The sequence below is a fragment of the Cololabis saira genome, chromosome 7 (assembly GCF_033807715.1).
Source record: "Cololabis saira isolate AMF1-May2022 chromosome 7, fColSai1.1, whole genome shotgun sequence".
NCBI classification, from domain to species: domain Eukaryota; kingdom Metazoa; phylum Chordata; class Actinopteri; order Beloniformes; family Belonidae; genus Cololabis; species Cololabis saira.
In genome coordinates, this window is record NC_084593.1 from 37,526,375 (window position 1) to 37,550,714 (window position 24,340).

General features: G+C 41.5%; 1 protein-coding gene across 7 annotated transcripts in view; it reads right to left on the reverse strand.

The window, feature by feature from the left end:
- Positions 1 to 24,340, reverse strand: part of gria1a (glutamate receptor, ionotropic, AMPA 1a) — a 94,692-nt gene that overhangs the window by 64,664 nt on the left and 5,688 nt on the right. For all 7 annotated transcript variants that reach the window (XM_061725818.1, XM_061725816.1, XM_061725817.1 and 4 more), the window contains exon 3: positions 4,798 to 5,037. In XM_061725818.1, the coding sequence (XP_061581802.1) occupies positions 4,798 to 5,037 (240 nt within the window). The remainder of the gene's footprint in view (positions 1 to 4,797; positions 5,038 to 24,340) is intronic.

The window sequence follows — 24,340 nt, forward strand, 5'->3', positions numbered from 1 at the left end:
AATATGTTTCCCGAGATCTCTTTAAGTCGAGAGAGATTTGAAAAAAACAAAAATCCAATCTCCTCACATATATTATGCCCCTAAAGAGATAACCACAGCTTCAATCCAAAGTGAACTGATAGGTTGTCTGTGTTCGTATCACGTGAAGGTGATACACATCCATGAGTGATCGCTTGTGAGGCGCACAGATGTCCACCCCATGAAATGGACCCAGCCACGCTCCAGTTCCGAGCGACATGAACCTTTCAGCGGGTGCTGCTGACAGGTGTTACATCTTCCAGTGAACCCTGAACAGCGACATGCCAGCCATATGGGACCAGTAATTGGAATAAAACACAGACCCTAAAAACATCTCACAACTGTGTCAGAACAAATAAACATTAAAATGCAATTTACAGTGAAAAAACAGTTCCGTAATGTAGGCTTTTTAATATAAATCTAATGTCTCTAACGGAAAGTTTGGTTGGTACGCATTGATGTGACTAAATTAAAAATGATGTTTTTATTTAATGTATACTTTCAGAGTCTTATATGGAATTGCCTGCAGATGCTGCAGGATTCCAGAGAATGTTTTTCCAATGATGGAGCCGACTCTCCTTCAGCAGCTGTAACACTCTTTTCTGAATTTCTTTTTGACATTTTCACAATGCTTTTCGAGTCAGCAGAACTTGTCTTTATTTCTGTAGCAGAGAAGTATCAGGTTGCACTGCTTCACAGCTTTATATATAAACCCCAACGTTATTTCACCGTAAGTCCATAAATGTCCTCCAGGTGCTCTGAGACACATAATCTTTATTACCTGAATGCTTTAGTCATTTATTCTGCTTAAAACAGCCTGGAACGAGGAGAGCTGCTGTTCGTCCCACCCCCTCCAGTTATGGTGCTGATTCTTAAAATACAATAATGAACAAAGACTATAACCCTAGACTACAGCTAAACATTCACATAAACTCGCACAAACACAATAAACCCACAGCCCTGCACTGAGCACAACACATAAAGCAAGAAATAACAACACCCATAACGCAATGCGGTCAACGCAAAAAGAGCATGCTACACTATTTTTTTTATAGCTGGAAGTGGAGGAAATACCACCAAAAAAATTATTTTTTCTGGCTTCATCTTCTGGCAGGAGTGTCTCAAGCTTGTGTCCTTTTTCACTTGCATTTGCCATTTCCTTGTTTGGATGAGTGGTTTCTTATGGATATTCATTCTCATTGACATATTCAAATTGATCTGCTTGAGGGAGGAGTGTTGTGCTCAACATCCATGTTCACTTTTACGTTGATCGTAATGTTTAAAGAAAACCTGCGTGGATTCGGGCGTACAAACAGTTTTGAACATCTGAACTTTTCTATAAGCTGGCAAGATTCTCCAATTTAAGATTTAAGATGAAATCTTACAGAACATGACGAGTTGTCTTATTTTCATCTTATACCTAATTTTTATATCTTTTAAAAAACATCACTTATTTCCTCACTCTTTGACCTGATTAATGAGTTGTGAGGCTGCTTCTGCATTGTGCACATTATTGTCCAGTTGTTAAAGTGGCATGGAGGGACTTTTGCAAAGTTCAGCTCAGCTCCTGTATGGGGGTTAAAATGCAGTTACGTTACTGTCTGAAAACGACTCTTGTCCGGTCGCATTTGTCATGATATCTGTTAGCTAATTTCATCTTTGTTGATAGTCCTGCCAAGCTATACGAAAAGTTATTTTGTCATTTTGTCAATAGTAGGTATGAGAGACCACAAAAGCGAGCTGGTCCTTCCTAAAAGAAATGAAATATTCCTTCAAATGAAATTGGATCTAATATCATAGCATGGAAAAAAATAAAAATAAACTCTTTGTACTGCCTTGAGAAGACATCTTGGCAGAATTCAGTGAGTGAAGTGGGAAGGTCTAAAGGAAAGCACTCAGATTAATAAATCACTGTGCACATGCTTTTACTCCACATTAACTACTTAATAAGGTGTTAATATGTAATGAGGACATGCATAGCCACGTCTGTAGATGCATTTTCTTTAAAAAGTAAAATGAATATAGAGATTCTTATTCAGTATAATTGCCCTTTCTTTTTTGCTGTTGGCCTCATTACCACGCTTTTTTGTGAAAACAGTATTTCCATATGCAAATTATTAATAAAAGGAGATCTTACATGGGTTTGTGGCTATATGAGAATCAGAATCCCACTCATATAGGTGTGATTAATATTATTGTGACAGAGATAAATAAATGAGAAGCCAGCATACACTCGGGCTCACAAATCAGCTGAGAAGCTGAACATTTTAGCCTCTGTATACACACTTACTTACTCATGAATTTACACCTCTAGCCTCCAGTTCCAACGTTCCTTTCTTAATGTTATCAGTGTGGCTGAGCCATTACATTGCTTATCTCTTTATAGCTTCCATCTGTTTCTTTACCCCACGCTGATTTCTTTTTCTCATTTGAGTCACTGTGTTTGCATCATATACTCTCCGCTGTTTTTAAATCTGTCTGATCCATGCCTATAAATCAAAGCCAGCCTAACAGTGGGGCACTAAGCAAGGTAGAAATGGTCCTCCAAAGGCATCCAGGAAGGGAATAATATCATAATGGAATCTGGCTGTCACGAGAACCCCTTTGGCCTGAAGCAGTACACGGAGACCTGGGCACCGAGCAATCCAAGGTGAAGAAAATAGCAATATGTGGAACCGTTCCCTGAAAATTGTTTATGATAGGTTTAATGGTCTATCAAATTTGTTTTCCTTTTCTTGGCTTTTGAAAATAAAAAAGATGAGCAGCACATTTATCATGTTTATTACAGGATGCTCCACGGTAAGAGAGTAAGACAGGTGTTTGTGAAAATAAGGAAACATATTAAAGCTCCCTAAAAGGCAGGAAGGTTCTCATGTACGTTATATATTTCCACATCCTTGTCTGCCTCAGATAATGGATTCAAACAGGACAAAAAAGTGAAAATTATGTGGGTCAATGACATGATGCCTATATTTTCTGAAAAACAGACTTTTTTTCAATTCAAAAAAGGTTTAAATGGATTAAAAAAATACCAGATATATGACCTACCTGTCCCACATATGGACTCACTTGAATTTTACAAAAAATACTAGTTATTTGGGATTTTGTTGTCGTTTTAAGCGTCAAAATGTCATGTGTTGCGACCGTCCGACAATGACTCTTGTTTTGAAAACTTTTTTTGAAATCACTCTAAATGTTTTTAAATCAATCTTCTGCCCTATCTGGTATGATTTCCAAACTGTCTTCTAGTGTGTAAGATTGCAACACATTTGTATTTATATTTCCATCATAGTATACAAACAAAGTTTGACTGATGACGTCCATTTTATGAAATATCATGTGGCGCGACCATTAAAAAAACAACCATTTTTGTATAATACTGAAAACTTGTAAAAAAAAAAAAGATGTCAAGATGTTAAGGAAGTTAATTTATTTTAATATGAATCATGGTTGCACCACATTACCTTTTTTAAGGCTAGTGCCAATTCATCTCGACAAAAAAACTCTGAAATCACTTAATTTAAAATGTTTATATGAATTTATGTGTACACAACATTCTTAATGTTTGAACTACTGCAATAGATTTTTATTATTTCAAAATTGACCTGTTGAAAATCCTTATTCATCATTGACCCATGTATAAATTATCTGTATAGTGACTTAATAATGCTGATTGATTCATAGTTTAAGGTACTATTGAATTGAATTTAACTGAACTTAATTCAATATCAAGTATTTAATTCAAAATAGATACTTTGATAAATAATTTGGAAGAAGCACAGACAAACAAATACGTCACACAACCACACACACTCATCCACACACAACACAAATTCCTCCCAAATAAATCAGATTTTTTTTTTTTCTGAGGGCTTAAAATAACCCCGTAGGAAGGGTGACTGCAGCTTGGTATCCAGGCAACCGACGTCTACTGATAATGGATTTGAATGGCCTCTTCCGACGACTCAATCACACAGGGGTGACCCAGCGCGCGCACACACCAGCACACAACCTGACACTTTATGAGTGGATAAGAAAAGGGATCCCTGCCCATTAAAAAAACATCTCTGGGACACATGTGACCACGACTGCCATCAACTCAATCAGAGTCGGAGCCACAATGTCATCTCCACTGTCACTGGATGAGGCCTGGAGCGTAACCTTATCTTTAGCGTGCATACTTCTGTCTGGAATCAAACACAGGAGCATATAAACGCCCTGCATGCTTTACGCAGCTGCGTCAGCTAAAAGCACATCTGTATAGATATATTTATATGAACCTGTGCAGTTTGTGTGTCCCAAATGCTGCAAAGTCGGTCATGCTCCAAAACCCACAACACCTGGGACAGGAGGCAAGGCATAAGGTAATTCTTCTACTTCTTTTCCCTTTTTTTCAGATTTGGAGAGGAGGCTGCTGACAGGTGTTGTGTTTTATTTTTCCCTGCCTTTGCAGGAGTTTTATTAAAACATTTTAGTTGAATGTCGGCACTTTGTTACCAGCACAATAATGACAAAGGAGCAGAAGCAACACAGTTCACTGCTGCCCAATGGAAGCCGTCATCTTTTGTTCCATTGTGTGATTTATCTGCTTGTCAGTGGAGGCTAATGTTTTCTTTTCGGAGCTCAGTGTTTGTACAGAAATCATTGTTGTCACGATGGCAACATGAAAGCCATCACATAAATTGTTTTTGAGAATACCATACACTCAGCGTTCTCACTCACTTCACATTTTTAACTACGTGCAGCATCAGCGGGCCGAATGAAGAATACGTTTCTTACCTGAGTCAGAACTGTACATGTAGACAAATTTGGTCCATCCATAGTGGTCGATGACTCCCACCAGAGCGTCCTGCAGCTCAGGCCTCAGCTGGATGACGAACTGGTTGGCCGTCTCGATGGGAAAGGACGGCGTAACGAAGCAGACGTGCAGCGCTCCGCAGAAGGACATGAGCATGTTGACTGTCTTCCTGTCGTACAGTCCAATGATGGCGTAAACACCTTTGGAGAACTGGGAGCAAACTGTGATAAAGAGAGGAAATATGGCAGATGTCAGTCTCGGAGTTTCCAGAACAGATCTGAGATAACATTTGAGAGTGGAGTAGGCAGTCTTTGCTCTGCTGCTGCACACCAACACGATGGTAAAGCTTGGCATGTCAGCAGATGAGCTGTGCCCTGCAGGACTAATAAACACACGCCTGGTCTACATGATGATAGAAGCCACAACGTCAAAAGCTGCACAGAACAGATAAGCCTGGCTGCGGCCCGAGTTCAGTCTTATTTCAAATGAAAATGCCCAAACGCACATTGGTAAATCATATCACAATTTCAACATGACAACTGGTAGCAGACACGTAAATAACTGGCCACAATCATGGCCAATCATCAGCTGAAAAAGTGGGACAAGAAACATCAAGTGGAAAATAAACAGAGCTGGGTAGAGTAGCCAAAAATTGTACTCAAGTAAAAGTACTGTTACTTCAGAATAATAAGACTCAAGTAAAAGTAAAAAGTAGTCATCCAAATAATTACTTGAGTAAAAGTTAAAAAGTACTTGGTGAAAAAACTACTCAAGTACTGAGTAACTGTTGAGTAATGTCTGATTTATTTTTCTAGCACAACCATTCAAACAGACAAAAGTACAAAATAATCATCTTCAGGCAAATTAAATCAATAAAATAATAAAATAAATTAAAATTAATGAAAAAATAGCTTAAATTAAAATAATCTTAAAGTAAATTCAAGTACTTTAATAAATAATAAAATAAATAAAATAACAGAATAAAAAAATAAATTAAGCACAAGTAGCACAAAATTTCAAGCCTTTGTACTTTTCTTTTTTAACCAGGCAGAACTAGAACAAGCCCATGAACTCGTATAACTCTGTGTGTGTGTTTGAGTCTGTGTAAATGTGACAAAACATGCAAAAACAAACATTTTTCCCAAAGAATCACTCAGTGATGTCATGAGATTGACACGTACGCGGATAAAAGGGATAAAAGAAAAGTAACAGCTCAACATAGCCTAATGTAGCGGAGTAAGAGAAACAGTTTCTTCTTCACAAATCTACTCAAGTAAAAGTAAAAAGTATAGTGATTCAAAACTACTCTTAAAAGTAAAAAAATTCCCAAAACGTACTCAAGTAAATGTAATGGAGTAAATGTAACTCGTTACTACCCACCTCTGAAAATAAATAGCAGGGATTTTAGGAGTGGAAGTGGGTGGGGCTTGTAATAAGATACCACAGAAGTAATCAATGTCACTGATGGATGCATGGAGCAAAGATACTATTTCTTTCTCCTGCCTAAGCACAATGATGTTCGTAACAGCAAGAGAGAACATTTTGGATCAAACTGAGCTCAAATATCAAATCACATTGAATTCATTATTGTTGTTTTTTTTATTATATTCACCTACATAAAAAAATGCATGAAAAATACAAAGACTGCAGCATTAAAAGGGCACAAGAAACAGACAAGAGAGGTTGATGATACTGACGAAACTTTGTGGAGCTTCCAATTAAAATCCCCGTGGCCGGTGTGTGTGCTGTACTCAGTGGAGGAGGTGAAGGCAGGTTAGGAGCAGAGAGGTTAATCAATGCATCCCCAGGGTTCCACTGACATTTTTCAGGCAGCTGGAGGCGGTTTCCATCTCTCATTTATTTTTCTCCCTCCATCCATCGCCATTTTTCTCCGGCTCATTGTCTCTTTGTCACTCTGTCTTCCTGCTACGCCGTGCTATCTTGACACAGCAAATTAATGTTCACAGCCTTCGTTTTGGGAGCCGTATCCTCCGCAGCAGAGCATCATATTTTAGGACTCGCAAGGTCTGTCCTGGGCTATTTTCTGCTGAGGCGATGGGTGGGCCCTCACTTATCTTAGTGTGTACCAAACAGATTGGACAGAAGTCCCTGCCTGTACCCGAACCGAGGCCGGCCCGCTGCCCGGAGCTGAGGGGAAGACAGAGAGAGAGGATGGCCCGGGCCCAAAACGGCTAACCTGTCACAGACCTGCACCCTCCGGGCACACACGTGTGTGTGACGGAGATAGAGGAAGGAAGAGGGGAAAAAAAAAAGAAATCAGCACTATCATATTAAAATGCCTGCTCTCTCTCTTTCACACACATACACACACACACACACACACACACACATATGCAGCCTCGAGTGCTCCAAAAGCCTGGTGACTCACCCTACTTAAAGCAAGCCCTGAAATAGACATTTTGCGCCTCGCCACACTGACTCAGTAACAGAACTATCTTCCTTCATGGTCTGCACTCGCCGTTGCTCATAAACGGTCGCGTTTTCAGCCGCTGCTCCCCACAAGTACGCATTTCAGTTTACAAGGGCCAATTTCCGAGGTGTCCTTCGCGTTCTGCTCGGATGTAAAGTAATGAAAATATGTCGGACTTTCTGTGCAGTGTGCCACTATTCCCTGCAGCATGTAGCTGAGTTTGTTTCTTTTACTAAGTACCGTATTTTCTGGACTATAAGCCGCACCTGTATATAAGCCGCATCCGCTCTATTTAAAAGATATGCAAGCCGCAAATATTTATGTTGTTAGATGAGATATTTACTACATGTACAGAAGGATTTTGAACTGTAGATGATGTACATGTTTGTACCTAAATAGATCCTTTCCTAACAGTGTCTTTTAACACGGCAGCAACTTTGCTGATTAAAACTGGACAGAACCAAGAGAAAATAATCAGTATTTATTTATCTATTTATCTGTTTGAAATCTGCTTCTACCTACTTCTATCTGCTAAAGAAGAAGTAGCGTATTCTTCTTTGTATTTATTTTGTCTTAGTTTTTATTCTAATTCCGGTTAGAGCGCCCGAGCGGTGGAAGAAAAATCCACAGAATAGCCGCACCTTTGTATAAGCTGCACGGTTCAAAACCTATGAAAAAAGTAGCGGCTTATAGTCCAGAAAATACGGTAACTAAATAAATAAATATATCAAACTGTAGCCATGTGGCCCGGACCCCCTGCTCGGCACTGGCAGCACGGCCATGTGTGGGTCTAACTCCACACGAGGCTGACACAGTCCATTAGAGAAACCCAGCGGTCTCAGCTCAGATAGCAGCACAGCCGAGCGACACGGGCACCGCGCTTGTGTGTGAGCAGCTTGTTAGTTCTGCTCCACATGTGTAACGACATCGGAGGCCGGGCCGCGAGACCTGGGGTGATCTTGAAGACCCGAGAAACACCTGTCCACCCTGGCACTCCGTATCTGCTCGCCACAGCTACAGCTGCCACGGAGGCAGGCCTGAGGTTGCCCGGGCAACTGCGGGCTTCTTTGGCAGGGATTACAGTGGCTCAGAACTGCTAATGGACAGTCTGGAAGATAGGGTAGGGATTGTGAATGTTTGGACGTTTTGCCATAATTAGGTTTCCCTCTTAGGAATTAGCAAATCTGCAAAACTAACTTGGCTTTCAAAAAGTCCTTGGATCCTCTTGGAAATAATGCAAATGTTGCAGCCCGCTTCCACGGCGTTGCATCTGCATTTATCATAAAAAAATAAGTAAATAAATGAAAGTGAGGGATACTAAAGATGAGGTATAATTGTGGTGATCATGGGGGAGGATATGAACTGCTTCGTTGGTTGTGACACAGATACCTCTTAGTTTCAGCACGACCTCTTCTGTTTACAAGAGCTCCACTTGCAAAACATCTTTTGCATGTACAAGCGCAGTATCAAGAAAGCTCCCTTGAGCTTTTTCTATGACCGTACAACAACTTCATTTGCATTTTTTGGGCCAGCCAAAGAGAGAAAAAAAAAACAAAAAAACTTAAAGGGACTGAGTCTCACATGACAAGAGGAGCTGTCAGAAACAACTTACACAGCTTAAGTCTCCCCTGTTCTCCGTTTCCTGTGCCCGGCAGCTGTTCCTCTGCTCAGCGTGAGCTAAATATCCGATGACAGACGTGTCTGCGCCGTCTGCCACCAAGAGGGCATGCCTGGGACAGTTGGTCCTGCATCTACATATCTGGATGATGCGAGGACCACCAGTGGGACGCTGACAACGCGGCATCCTTCATGTCAGCTATAAATATTTAAGCGTGAAGTTTGGGTTTGACTTGACAAGCAAAAGAAATATTCCATAAAGCACATCTTTTTAATGTATGATAAATGAAAAGAAAACAGCTTGAATAATATTTTGATTTTGAAGCGTCTTGATGTCAAAGCAAATCCAAGTCATCCATCCATTTTCTATACCCGCTTTATCCTTTGCAAGAGAATCAAGTCATATTTATTGGAACTTATCACAGTATTTGCCAAATATTTTTGGCGAACGGGTGTTAAAATCAAATGCCTCAAGGCAGGGCCGCCGCAAGGGGTGTGCGAACCGTGCGACTGCACGGGGCCTCGCGCTATGGGCCGTTTTTGAAAAAAAAAAAAAATGTAAGAATTTTTTTTTTTTTTTTTCATTTTTTCCCTTATAAATATCAACAGTCACGTTCCATTACAGACCTAAATGTGTACTAGTCTGTGCATATCAATAAATATATGTGCAATGATGCGCGTGTCTGTTGTTCAATACAACTGATCAGACCAAGCGCAGACACAAGCTGCTCTGATCCAGACGGGTGGAGTTGGAACAAACTGTCACACAATGTCGAGAGAACGAGACAGATTCAGGAAATTTCCATCAGGGGATGAAAAAAGAAAAAAACGAAAGAAAATGGAAGAGTTTAATGCCTCTCTGAAAGGCTCGTTTGATAAATTTGTTAGAAAAATCACAGATCCGACCGGGTCTCAAGCAGCCGTGGGGCCCCGCGTCGAGGCAAGCCCAGATGATGATGAGGCAGGGGAAGGTATCCAGTATTTTGCTAATTGGAGAGTTAAAATTACGCATATAGACACCCGATCCGACCCGAAAAACCCAAAAATTTTGCACGTGCGCTCGCAAAATTTGGGGGTTTTTGGGTTTTTCGAAAAACCCAAAAATTTCGCGCACGTGAGCATAGCAAGCGCGCGAGGGCCCCCACCCGGCCATTTCGCACAGGGCCTCGCAAATCTCCCAGACGGCTCTGCTTCAAGGTGTCCTTGAACACGGTAGCTGCCTCGGCTGCCGCACATGAACTGCTCACTAACTTGTGTATCAGTTGTGTATACCTTTGTGTGGGTCTATTTTTTGTCATGTCAAGAAAAAATCTGAGAAATGAATTGTGCTGACTCCACTCACTGTATTTCTAGGCGTTCAAGAGAATCGATACAAGAAAGATCTTAAAAATGTATTTCCTGGCACACAATCATAGCACCTGACACCGGATTTGGCTATGACCACATGCAAATCCCCCCGATCCCGTCCACAATGAAATCACTCGTACTATTCCCTGGGATTACCTGGCTAGTGTGGGTCAAACATTAAGGAGAGCAGTACAGAGGGAATTTGACAGCAGCAGGAAGCTGAGTTCAGCTGGAGGGAGCGCAGGGATCGGAGGGTTCAAGCTCGGTCATCCTGAAAGATCTTCTTTATGATATAACTTCCTTACTGAGGTCTCGCATGTCAAGTGACAAAATAGGCACGTCTGTGTAAATCACTAATCTCATTCACTGATGTCATAAATTCAGCCTCATGCTTTGTGTGTTGTTTCCTGCAAAATGCATTCAAAGTAATGTTTTTATTTGTTTCTCTCTAGAAGGACTGGGAACAGGGAGCTGCTGAATCCAGTCCAGCCCAGACACCACCATAGGCTGGACTTAAAGGAGCCTATTATGGCATCTAATACTTATTTTAAACAGGCTTTGAATGTCTTAAAAACAAGCTTTTGATTGTTTTTGCTAAATAAATTAGAAATTCAGCCTCTGAGCCATGTCTTTATCTTCCCATTCTCTAACCTCATTATCTATGAGGGATTCTGAGTGGGCGGGGCTATGATAATGAGGCTCTGTGCTGATTGGCTGCCTGAATGAAGCGATACACCGCTACGAAAAAATGGCTGAAGCTCCGGCCGAGGGAGTTGTTGTTGTTGTTCCGGCCAGAGTTAGTTGTGGGCGTGGTTTCACACATCGGAGGCCAACCTCCGTAAATCGCATTTTCGTTACGTAACGACGGGAGCAGAATCTGAACGGCTCGTAGATCCACATCACACTGGATGGATCATCCGGGCGGCTGTACAGACACTGCACAATTTGGTTGCTTTCCTCCTTCTCTGAGTTGGCAGACTGAGGGGAGACCACTTTATATATGTTAAAGCAAGAGAAAACATGTTTTTCATAATAGGTCTCCTTTAAATCCTCCAACCCTGCTCTGGTTTACAAAGTATGTCCAGTGTCATCTTCTCACCACGGGAGCACTCAAATCTGACTCTTTTTTTTCCTTCTTCAGTTTTTTTTTAGAAATGGAGCATCCAAGATAGAAAAATGCGAAGTATATATTTTCAATCTCATCAGTTCTTCTTTTACATCCACAAGCATCACAAGCAACAACCTAAGGAGTCTTTTGTCTGTCAGTATTCTGTAACTGCAAGCAGACTTATCTCTTTTGAGAGGACAAGATCACTGAGCATACAGGTGCTCCAGCAGAGTCTTGGTATGTCTGCTGTGGTACAGTATGTCTCATTGCCAGGTTTAAATAATGAAGAGCAGAGTGTGATGACTGGCAGGTCCCTTCATCCTGCAGGATCCTGCTCAGCCAAAACAAAAACTATCAGACTTTTAATGCCCCCAAAGCTCTGTCTTAAATCTCCGGCAGTACCTGTGCTTGTCCCCACGAGGAGGGGGTGCATTTCTCTGCAGGCACACAAAACTAAACAAACACCTACCCCGGTGTCCCCTGAGGAGTTTGATAAAAACAACACCAAACACGAGTTGTAGAATTGTTGATGTTACAATCTCATCGTGTGTGTTTTTGGACAGTGCAGCTTCTTATTTTTAGCTCTGTTTATGTTGGCTTAGCATTTTTCTGTCATCCTTAAAGGGGACCTATTATGAAAAACAAGTTTTCTCTTGCTTTAACATATATAAAGTGGTCTCCCCTCAGCCTGCCAACTCAGAGAAGGAGGAAAGCAACCAAATTCTGCAGTGTCTGCACAGCCGCCCGGATGAGCCGTCCAGTGTGATGTGGATCTACGAGCCAATAAGATTCTGCTCCCGTCGTTACGTAACCAAATTGCAATTTGCATAGGTTGGCCTCCAATGCATGAAACCACGCCCACAACTAACTCCGCCGGCCGGAGCTTCCGCCATGTTTTCGTAGCGGTGTATCGCGTCATTCAGGCAGCCAATCAGGACAGAGCCTCATTATCATAGCCCCGCCCACTCATAATCCTTCATAGATAATGAGGTTAGAGAATGGGAAGATAAAGACATGACTCAGAGGCTCTATTTCTAATTTATTTAGTAAAAACAATCAAAAGCTTGTTTGTAAGACATTCAAGGCCTGTTTAAAATAGGTATTAGATGCCATAATAGGTCCCCTTTAAATGGCCTCAAATAGAGCGTTAGCTGACTCCACGTCTTAATGTGAGTCTTGCTTACTTGGATTTTGACCCTTTTAATTTTTAAGGGGGCATTTACATAGCAGTGTCTCCCTTAGCGCATGTATTATAGCTCCCTTGTCCAATCTGAATGCTACTGAATGGAATAAAATGCTGTGAAACACATACAAGTTTATGTAAAACAGAGTAATGAATTTGGCAGAGCCTCAGCAGTTTTATATCCAGCTACGAATATAACGTATGTTTTTGTGTGATATGCGTGTAATAATTAATTATTGGCACCAGTATTAAGCACTTATTTATGTTCCTAAAGTATAAAAAAGTATGGAGCAATGCAGGTCAAGCAGATCTGATGCCATTATGTTTAAAAACAAAGGAAATCACAGTGAACGGAGGAGCTGTGAGACCGGGGGTCCCCACTGCATCGTCACCAAACAGTCTGCACACCGTTTACATGGCATATTAACCAGTCCGTACCTTGATTGTATGGCTGACACAAATGTGGCAACATAACAACTTTGTGACACATATTTTTCTTGTAAATGATTGATGACAGAACAGACCCATTTCTTATTTACATAGATTATTTTGACAGACCCATGCCATTTCAAGACATCTCCTGCAGCCCAATGTTTCCCTCTGCTGATGAGCTCTCCTCTTCCTTTGTCACTCATCATTTCTTCCAACCAGCATATGTGACAGGAAAACAAGCAGACCCTTTATCTGAAGCTCTGGCTATAACATGTGCAAGTATGTTGTCACTGTATTGTCAGTATGGTATTCTTCAGTAGGGCGGCTCAGGGGATTCACTGATGCTCACTGATGTAAGAATCGTAATTACCAAAGAAATTAGACGAGAAAAAGCAGAGAGAAATGTTATTTTTGCAATAACGGCTCATAACTATCGGATATGTTCACCCGTGTCTTTATGTTCTGTTACTATTATTTCTTGCATTTCATTTGAGTTATTCATTTTGGGATACGTCCTGCTGCTCTTTTACTTTTTAATGCGTTTTTAATGTTTTTATGTGAAGCACTTTACATTGTCTTGTACAGGAAATGTGCGATACAAATAAACGTGCCTTGCCTTCTGTTTCAGATTGGAGAGAGTAGTTATCTTAAAGTATTATAGACAGTACCACAATCTTCACGACAGCCATCAGTAGTATCGGGGTATCACTCTGACGTTCTCCCAGCAGGAGCATTATACGCTGTGCAGCAGTACAAACTCATCATCATTGCTTTTTATGTTGCAAAATACTCCACACAGTCTGCATTGGTGACGGATCAGGACCCGTACCCCCTTCTCTATCAGCCATGCCTTTGCCAAGAGCACTGACTGCGTTTACATGCACTCAATAACCCTTTTAAAACCCGAATATTGGCAATAACCCAAATTTGCATGGCCATGTAAACACCAATAACCCCTTTGAATAACCCGAATTTGCTCATATTCGGGTTTTTAAAAACCTGAATATGACCCCTGGGTTACTCCTTTTAAAACCCAAATATTGGGTCATGTAAACGCCAAACAGAATATCCTGATCAAACGGAACATGAATTTGTTTTCTGCACATGCTCTGTTCACAAGGAATCCTGGTCTTTTGAGTCCAGGAAGTTCTTATAAACACGGGGAAACGCAAGACCACGCCACACTTTTGGAGTGAGGAGGAGACTAATCACTTCATAAATGTAATGAATTATGAAGGATATGAACATTTTGGCATTTGTAGACGGTAGAAAGTACGGGGATAGCAAGATTTAAAAGAAGGTGAGCGGAAAGTTGCGCGAAGCAGCATTTATTTTGAATTTGGATACAGGAAGAAGAAGCGGAAATGACGGGAATTGCGTCATCACGTTCTCCGCACGTCGCTGGTTTGATCGGGATATCCCAAATGATTAATTACCATGTAAACGGAATATTCCGAATGTTTCAGTAACCGGAATATTAGAAATAACCCGAATTTTGACTGCATGTAAACGTAGCTGGTACATCCTCACACTGTCCCAGACCCTGTCTTTAAGACTTGCTGTTGATAACAGTCTTAATGGTCCTTTTATCGCTATCTCTTGAGCACAGAACATGGATTTCTTCCCCAAAAAGATGTAAAATATTGATCCATCAGACCACAAAAAACCTTCTATTATGTGATGTTCTATCCGACACGGTCCAGCCTAGAGAGGGTAATGCTCTCTGAATAGTTGCACGTGGTCTAGTTAAGTGTAAATCCTTATTTTAGTGCTTGACAAGGGTTTCCTAAAGTAATCTGTGGCCCAGAGTTAAATCAGCTGGAGATGAATGATGCTGTCTGGGAGATTGGAGATCATGCGCCCTTGTCCTTAAGCCACCGAGATCATTGATTGTTTGCATCACTTAATGATATTCTGTAGAAGGGGAAATTACATGACATTTAAGTAGCCTGTGAATGATTCTTTCTAAATGTATTGGTCTCTAAAATCCCATATCAGTCAGGCTCAGATCTTTTATTAAGCTGGTTAAGACTCATAATCGCAACATATGCAGCTGGAAGCTCTAGCATTTAGTGTCGCAAATATCCCTTTTAAAGATAGCAGCAGTAGGGTGATTGCTGTCAGGCAGTAATACACACCATCCCGCACGGGTGACAAGGTCATACAATCAACTACGGAGCACATTGAGGGGAGATAAACACATGTGGCACCAGACAGTGGAAGACGCACGCAGCTATCCTCCACTCACCCACCCATGGCTAATAACTGCCAGATAATGTGTGTAATAAAACACTGAAAGCATGTTCTTGTCCCACTGGTCCCATCCATCTTCTAGAGAGCTAATCAGCTATGTTAATGAAAGGCTGAGCAAAAGAAGTCAATAACCGATTCAGTCATTACACGCACACACACACACACACACACACACACACACACACACACACACATAGCGCTCAGAGCTAGTTCTCTCTCTAAGGATGCAGATGCTCCACGCACCCACTTTAACACTCTCAATGGCTTTGACGTGACAGCATCTCGCGCACACAGCTTGTGCTTGTGATGAATCCCTCAGGTGATGGTTGGGGGTGGCCTAATCTGCGGGCCCTCCAGCTCAGCATGACTCACACAGCACAATCACGCTCCCCCTGTGCAGAGGACAGGGAACCGGGGGAACCGGGGGACCGAGATCTGCATTAATGTCTTCACACGGGACCGAGTGGGCGGTGTTAACTGGGTGAGCAGTTTTTTTCCGGGATCTCCTGCAAAGGACTTGGAAATGTGTCGTAGGGAGAATTCTTCACTCTAACCAACACATTTGGTGATAATGTGTCAACGTGGCAGGAAGAGTTAGTTATTCCATCCGTGCAGCATCCCGAGAGCGAGTGAGTGCACAAACTCAGTCAGGAAAAACACAAAACATGTTTTGAAGTTTGGAAGGAAGGGGCGGGGTTTTGCCTCACTGCTTTCCCCATCTCTCTAACAAACGGAACCATATGCCCCGTGGTGCGCTGGCCTCCAGAGAAGTGAGCTTGCCATCCCCGGGTATAAACAGCTTTAGCTGCACCAGCTCAAGCCAGGTTGACTGACTGTGCAAGAGCAAGAAAACAGTACTCATGCCTAGGGCTGGGCGATATATCGAGATTTTAATATATATCGATATATTTTCAAACACGATATGGTACGAGACAATATCGTTTATATCGATTTAAAAAAAATAAAATAAATCTTTACATTTTTTTTTTTTTACATTTTTTTTTTTTAATGATTTTGATATAGCTTATTTTGTGACAAATTGACTTGAATGTTTTATTTGAGATTTGCACAAATGTTTTGTTATTTGTACTATTTGCAACTGTCAACCTCAGTGGAAAAGTCTGCCTGTTACTGTCTACATTGTATTAATTACAGTGTATTTTAATTTAATTGTTATGCAGGAAAGGGATATTTGTTTTATTTTATTCAAGAAGAATTTTTATTCTATACATGCAGGCAGTTTATTTTTATTTCATTTGTTTTATACATGTTGATATTGTGCAGACCTCTGTTAATAAAGGTACCTGTGTAACATTTGGCACGAGGCTTTGTATTAAAACTGACTGTTTTTTTTAAGGGTTTGCCTCAGAAAAAAATGAAGCTAACAGAGATGCTATAATGCTTTGGGGGAAACCCCAATTAAGGCACAGAAAAAATATCGAGATATAAATCGAGTATCGCCATTTAGCTAGAAAATATCGAGATATGACTTTTGATCCATATCGCCCAGCCCTACTCGTGCCCCTCTTCTTTCTGTCCCAAAAAGAATCAAAAGAGGACAAAAGACAGTAACAGATGAAGCAAAAACAGAAGGGAGAAAGACTGGATTAAGAAAGAGAGAAAGAAAAAAGCGAGACGCTGAACTGAAATGATTCGCCACAAGGGAATGATTGGCCCCGAGTGCCGCTGACCACCCGGACACCTCTGACTGTAATATTCATGAGAGACCCTGTTAGTTGAAAAGAGAGCAGCAGAAGGTTAATAAGGATGAGCCAAAAAGGGAAGTGAGACTTGAGCGCGTAGGTGACGGCAAACAGAATGCGGAGAACCAGACACATTAGAGCCTGCGAGAGGGGATGATAGCGAGAATGCTGGGAACAAAGGGAGCAGATGTCAGCAGAGCAGTGGGAAACACAGGGAGCACACCGTGAAATCTAGATCTCTCCCATTTTCTCTAAGTAATAAAACAATAGCACTGTATCGCCTCATTAACTGGGTAATCGAGGGTTTGAGAGCTCTCCCCTCAGCTCAGAACATCTCTCTTTCCTCTCGTGTCTCACTCAGTAACCCCGTCTTTGTCTCTCCTCTTCAGTGTTTCTCACCACGTTTCCAATCTGCTTTACTGCGGGGACCTGCCGCCTGCGGAATAAGTGCTTACCTGGGCCACGGGTCATAAACAAAGCCCAGACCAGCTCCTGTCAGGGGGTATGGAAACTCCAATTATCTCCTTAACAATCATCCCTTCGCAATTATCTCCCCATCTGTGTAGCGGTGTCGGCGGGTGCAGAGGGACAGTCCCAAGTCACACCGTCTCATTCTGCTCACAGAGGAAGTGATGGAGGAGGATATAGAGCAATAAGAGTCGTACGGACAACCTATATGCTGATTCTGTTGGACTCTGTGTAAATTAACAATTTAAAAGCTGATTTACTGGGAAATGAACATGAGCACTGCAGTGAATACTATTGGAATCTTCTTATATTTTCTTATAACTAACAAAACTGGAAATATTGCTGGTCTTTAAAAGAAAAATTGACTCTTTCTTCTAAACATTTTAAGACGTTTCAACTGTTACAGGAAAGTCCTCTTTAGTTCGAAATGACTGATTTTAACAGATTTTCAGGCTTATAAGCTGTTGTTGGGACATTTATTGTGATTTATCATTTAAATCATATCCAAATCAACAATTTTTATCCAGGTAGCCTGATATTTATCATGTTTTTAACTCATTAGGGCATTATTGTACATTATTGTACCTAGAATTATGTTTTGTCTGTATACAAGGCTAAAATGAATGTCAAAGAACATTCTTATCTATCAATTCTGTAAAATGAAGAAATTTCAAGTGTCCTTTTGCGGTGACTGTTTCTGTTGTTCGCTACATGGAGAAGGTTCATCCACACTGCTGGTTTGAATCATGTATCATTTTGGAAAAATAAAAAAAGCTAAAAGATGGAAAGATTAACAACGAAACAAGGTGATCGGCTGGTGACCGAAGCATATTTGATCACGAGGAACTTCAACAATACTTTTCAGGAGAATTCTACTTAATTCCTGATGAACAATCTCTCGGTCCTGACCAGTTCACATCATCTGGTTATATCAGCACAACCAGACCCTTGACCGAGGTGGTTCCAGTAAAGCACCTTGTACCACGACGGTAAATCTAAATGAGGCAAAGTCAGCCATGAGCATCTACGACTGATGCTGAAATTACTGAAGATACTGAAGACGCGATGCTGAATGGGGCAGATGCACTTATTAACTTACAGGATTGTTTCTCTAAACTGCACATTAAGTTGTACATAGACCTTTTAACAGTAATTATTTTGAAACTCCTGAAATCATTAAATTGCATCAAGCCTTGCATTACATATCTAATTCGACAGTGAAAGCAAAAATGTAGCTTTATCACCAAACAACAGCAAAATAAAATCCCAATAGCTGATAAGATCTGCTCTCAAGCTTTAGGGACTTTCATGGGAATTATTCTCCATATTTTGTAACACTTTAATTGAGTGACACATTTTTCAAAGCACAAAAAGTAAATTTTCGGCAGATTTATTCAGGTTTAAGAAAATACATGCAACATTTACGCCTGCTGCTGATCCATTCTGTTCAGGTCTAGCGAGCAAGCTAGCAACCATTTGTATCACCATCTCCACTGGGAATGTTGCTTCCTCTTACTGGCTGAAAACAACGATGACAATCCCTGAATGTTATATGTTATCCCAGATGCTGAAAGAAATGATGCGTTGTACACAATGTAAAAAAAAAAGACATATACACTGAGTCCCCATGCTGTAAAGTATGATAATAATGTGGAATCATCTTTGTGTTTTCCACTCGTGTGTTTGCCTCTCCAACTTTTAAGCAACTGTTGAGAGTCAAAGCGAGCGAGTCCATCACTTAGTTCTGTAAGCATCTGTGGGAGCGTGCCGATGACAACAGCCTCATGCTGTCATCATCTGAGCAGCTGCACCATGTCATACAGTTTTATATGCTTGTAGGCTCTGCTCCTCATTAACGTACACAGAAGCTCCGGAGATGTAGCGTGTGACAAAGAGGGACTCTGCTTATGTCTTTGCTGTAAAAAAATCAACAAAAAAAAACAAGTAACATGACAGCTCCTCTCAGCTGACGGTCGTCCCTCCACTCCGCAGCACAAATCCTAGTCCTCATCTGGAACACATTGTCTTCTAATTGCCAGCCTAGGACCTCCACGTCCCAGCTGTCGTTGGCTCCAGAGATGCGTTAAGTACTCGGCACGTATGAACACATTTCGGGGACCGAGCCTTCTCTGTTGCTGCCCCCAAGCTGTGGAACATTTTACCTCTCCACATCAGACAGGCCTCCTCACTGTCTGCTTTTAAAACTGACCTCAAAACCCATTTTTACGCATTGGCTTTTAACCCAGTATGAGACCTCGCTCTGTTTTTAGTGGTTTTATGTAATTTTATTTGTTTATTTAATTGTTTTTATTGTCTTTTATCGTTGCTTGTGTGTCCTCTCATGTACAGCACTTTGTTATAGCTGTGGTTATTTTAAAGCGCTTTATAAATAAAGTTGAGTTGAGTTGAGTTGAGTTGAGAACACAGACGAGGACTTTCAGCGGGCTTGGAATTAGGACTGTGTTGAAAAAAATCGATTTTCCCATTCTAAATCGATTCTCATATTAATTTCTAAAAATCGATTTGCGTTTTTTTAATTTTTTTTTTTCAATCATTAAAACTTTCGGTATTTTTTTGTTTTTGACCTAAAAAGGAATTTCTTGTTGGACACAAGAATAACTAGTGCCATGTTTTTGCCTTTAAATATGTTTAGCGGTATGAAAACATTAAAGTTTTCAGTTATAATTGCATAAATTGTCTATATTTCATTATTTTATATACTGTTTTGGGGATATATTTGCATAAAATGCTCAAAACCAAATTCTCAAAAATTTAAACGCGAAAAAGAACGAAAATGGAAAAAATAAAAACGGAATGTGCTGAAAAAATAAAACCGATTTCATACGTCTCTGTTTGCTGCCCTGGATCTGTTTGATAATTCTGCCCCACGATGTTTCTGAAAGCAGTTCTATCAGCATTCTGGGAGGTGATTGGTCCTTACAGCATCATCAGCTGCAATACTTGCTGTTTAATCTCAATATAATACTAGTATTAATATGTTGCATAACTACACAGTCATATACTTCATGCAACAGCTCAAAAAACAGTTTTAATAACACTAACCCAAATCAATATCGGAAACGGATCCAATCAAATCTTGATAATCGATTCTGAATCTTAAGAATCGGAATCGAATCGATTCTTGACATTTGAATCGATCCCCAGCCCTACTTGGAATGATAGCGAAGAGACAACGAACAGAAGAGTGGACAAAGGCATCGGTGCCGTGTGTGTGAGTGCATGCCTGCATGTTTATAGACTAAAATTAGATGTGTGATTAAGACCAGTTTTCTTAAATCCCCAAACCTTGAGGCACCTGACGACCATTAGGCTCATTTACACGGTGAGTGGATCTTAAATGAAGACGAGATGTAAGGTTGCATATTTTCTCTTCCGTAGACTTTCTCTCTTCCTTGTCCGTGCGTGCATTCCCTCGGCCAATATGTTACAAAGCAACACACACACACACACACACACACACACACACACACACACACACACACACACAGAAACAATCTCCATCCCTCTTTTGCTCCACACTCTATCACTCTGCAGCGTGGGGAGCAGTTTTGGCTGATCTACGTTGATTGCTATGGGCCATTCCCCATCCCTGGCTCTCTGTAGCAAAAACAAATCCAAGCTTTCTCATTCATCAAACCAACACCCGCCACAGCCTTGCCCAAGAGAACTTTTGTCACTTTCTGTTCCTTTTTTTTCCCCCCACTTCTCTGTGTTTTCTCCTCATGAAATAACAGTCACATCCCAGTCAGGAGGAACACTGATCTGCTCCTTGTCTTTTCCAGTAAAACCCAGCACAGATATTCCCCCCGAACACGCGTGCATTGTCAAAGTCATTCACCAGAGCGGTACAACAGTGACTGACATGATGGCTACACAATGAAATACAAGACCCCTGAGCCTCGCTGACACCAGCCACGGGGCCTAAAATGGCAGCTTAGCCCCCAACCCTCCCCAGCCTCTGCACCTCGTGGGCTCACCCACACTGAGACACCTCGCTCCGGGCTGCTGTTTGCCCCTGGCGGAGGAAAACAGTGCACCAAAATGATTGTAAAGGAAGAAATGCTAAGAAAGGGGGGAGAAAAAAAAGTCTCCAGGAGATAGATTTCCGTTTCCAGCTTCCCCAGGCAGATCCTACAGAAAGCTGGGTATTTTGAAGCATTACAGTGCTAAACAGAGTCGGTTCAATTCTCTTTCTTCTGCCAAGTTTTTATTACATATTTATGCTTATAAGTCCATGGAGTGATAGCTTTGGATGTGCTGCGCTGAATAATACATTAAATGCATCTGCTCAAGCTCTGTCTCTTGTTAGCAGTTGTGTGTGTGTGTGTGTGTGTGTGCGTGTGTGTGTGTGTGTGTGTGTGTGCATGTGCATGTGCGTGTGTGCGTGTGTGTGTGTGCGTGTGTGTGTGTGTGTGTGTGCATGTGCATGTGCGTGTGTGCGTGTGTGTGTGTGCGTGTGTTTGTGTGTGTGTGCGAGTGTGTGTGTGTGTGCACGTGTGCGTGTGTGTGCGTGTGTGTGTGTGTGAAAGCAAGCACATAAACATCAACACATCTGCAAGAGGAAAACCCGACCTGGGTAAATGTTACAGGATCGCCCCTACAAAGTAGCTTTGTTAGATCATACTTTATATCATGTTATGATAACTTTAAACTCCACTGCTAAAATCTAATCTAATGGAGATTTTTTTTAAAGCACAAGTGGTTCAACAAGCTTCTGTTTTAACCTCGTTATAGTGATTCTCAGCAAGAAGTCCATAAAGCATATATATAACATTTAAAACAAAGCACATATATATATATATAACATTTAAAACAAATTTCAAATGAACTTGAAGAAAACAGGAGCACATTATTCTTCAACCTAGCATAGCACGTATATCCTTCTGAGGTCAAGTGTGATGTTTGTTTCATATTGGCGTAGTGGAAGTGTGTTTTATATCTTAAAGGGGACCTATTATGGCATCTAATGTCTACTTAAACAGGCCTTGAATGTCTTAAAAACATAATTTTTTTTGCTATATAAGTTAGAAATTCAGCCTCTGAGCCATGTATTTATCATCCCATTCTCTAACCTCATTATCTATGCAGGATTCTGAGTGGGCGGGGCTATGATAATGAGGCTCTGTGCTGATTGGCTGCATGAATGACGCCATACACCGCTACGAAAAAATGGCGGAAGCTCCGGCCGGCGGAGTTAGTTGTGGGCGTGGTTTCAGGCCAACCTATGTAGATCGCATTTTCGTTACGTAACGACAGGAGCAGAATCTGAACGGCTCGTAGATCCACATCACTCTGGACGGCTCATCCGGGCGGCTGTACAGACACTGCAGAATTTGGTTGATTTCCTCCTTCTCTGAGTTGGCAGGCTGAGGGGAGACCACTTTATATATGTTAAAGCAAGAAAAAAACAGTTTTTCATAATAGGTCCCCTTTAGAGAGATCGGGACAGTGCTTTAAACAGCTTTATTACATGACCAACATAGTGGGGCTTCTGGTCGTCATCAGAGTCATTTCAAGGAAAGCTCTGAAGACCCAGACGATGGCCACCAATCCTGAGCAAAACTCCTCTACAGCCTATATTTGGCAGCGATCCATTTCTCTCTTCACCTTAGAAGTAGGTAAAGTTCTTCAGAAACCTTTTGGTGGAAATATTTTCTATTAAAGGTATTGTGACATCATTTTTAACATGCTTTTAACACTATTAAAAGTCTTGGCCAACATCCCTCAAATGTGTCTAAAAGAGTGTAACAAGAAAAACTTCACTCTAGTTCTCTTTTCCTGGCTTTTTATTACAGTGTTTTTTTGCGCCGTGAAAAATGCTTCCTTTCCCCCCTTTCCTGTCAATCATTGCTCCGCTCCTCCTCCAAACCTCCTCCTCCTCCAGCCATACGCTCACAGCGGCGTCGGAGCGACAGGCGAAGCATGCACGGAAAAGCAGGAGGGCGAACCACAGCAAACAATCATAAAAATAAAGGCATGTAAATAAAGTGTCCCCTTATCTTAAGTCCAGTCAGTGGCCGCGGGTCTTCTTAGCAGTTTTCCTCCGCTGATGAGAACAGAAGAGGCTGTAAACAGCTCCGTGTTAAGCCTGATTTATGGTTCCGCGTTAAATCGACGCAGAGCATACGCCGTAGGGTTCAGCGTACGGTGCGCGTCGCCGCGTACCCTACGCCGTAGGCTCTGCGTCGGTGTAACGCGGAACCATAAATCAGCCTTTATGGTGCACTGGAGAGGAGAGGAGGCAGGGAGCTGGGTGGAGGGGGCGGTGATTTAGCGGGCCGTTACGTAACGGCCCGCCACCAAACCAGGTGCGCCGTTTTTGCACAGTTATGCGGAAAATCCCAGAAAGCACACAATACACTGAATGTTAAAAGTTCGTTGTTTTTTGGGTGTAATTGATGTCAAGACACCCAACAAAACACAAAAAATCAAGAAAAATGTGTTTTTCATGTCACAATCCCTTTAAACTGTCATTTTTGCACAGCATAAAGTTTTTCTTTGTTTTTATACTGCTGAGAATAATCACCAGATCGCAAAAGCAATCCTGCCATTCATTTTCTACATGTCTTCATTACACAAAGGGTCACAGAGGGCTGGAGTCTGTCCCAGCTGTCATCAGCCTGGAGGCGAGGTAAACCCCAGACAGGCTGCCAGTCCATCACACACACGCACTGCAAGAAGCAACCATTAACACTCACGTCAAGCCAACCCCAACTGCAGTGAGAGGCATCGGTGTCCCGGGAAAACCCAGGTAAATGCAGTCATTTGCAAGAAAAACATGATTCATTTGGACTTAATAACTGTGAATGTGTGAAAGGCTCTGACAGAAAAAGCTTGAGAATGCCATCTAAGATGTTGTTGGGGATGAAATCGATTTGAGTTTGAGAACTGTCGAGCTGAAAACAACACTGAAGTGCAAGTCAGGAAGTAAATGACAGATGGTGCCCTGAGTACCCGTAGA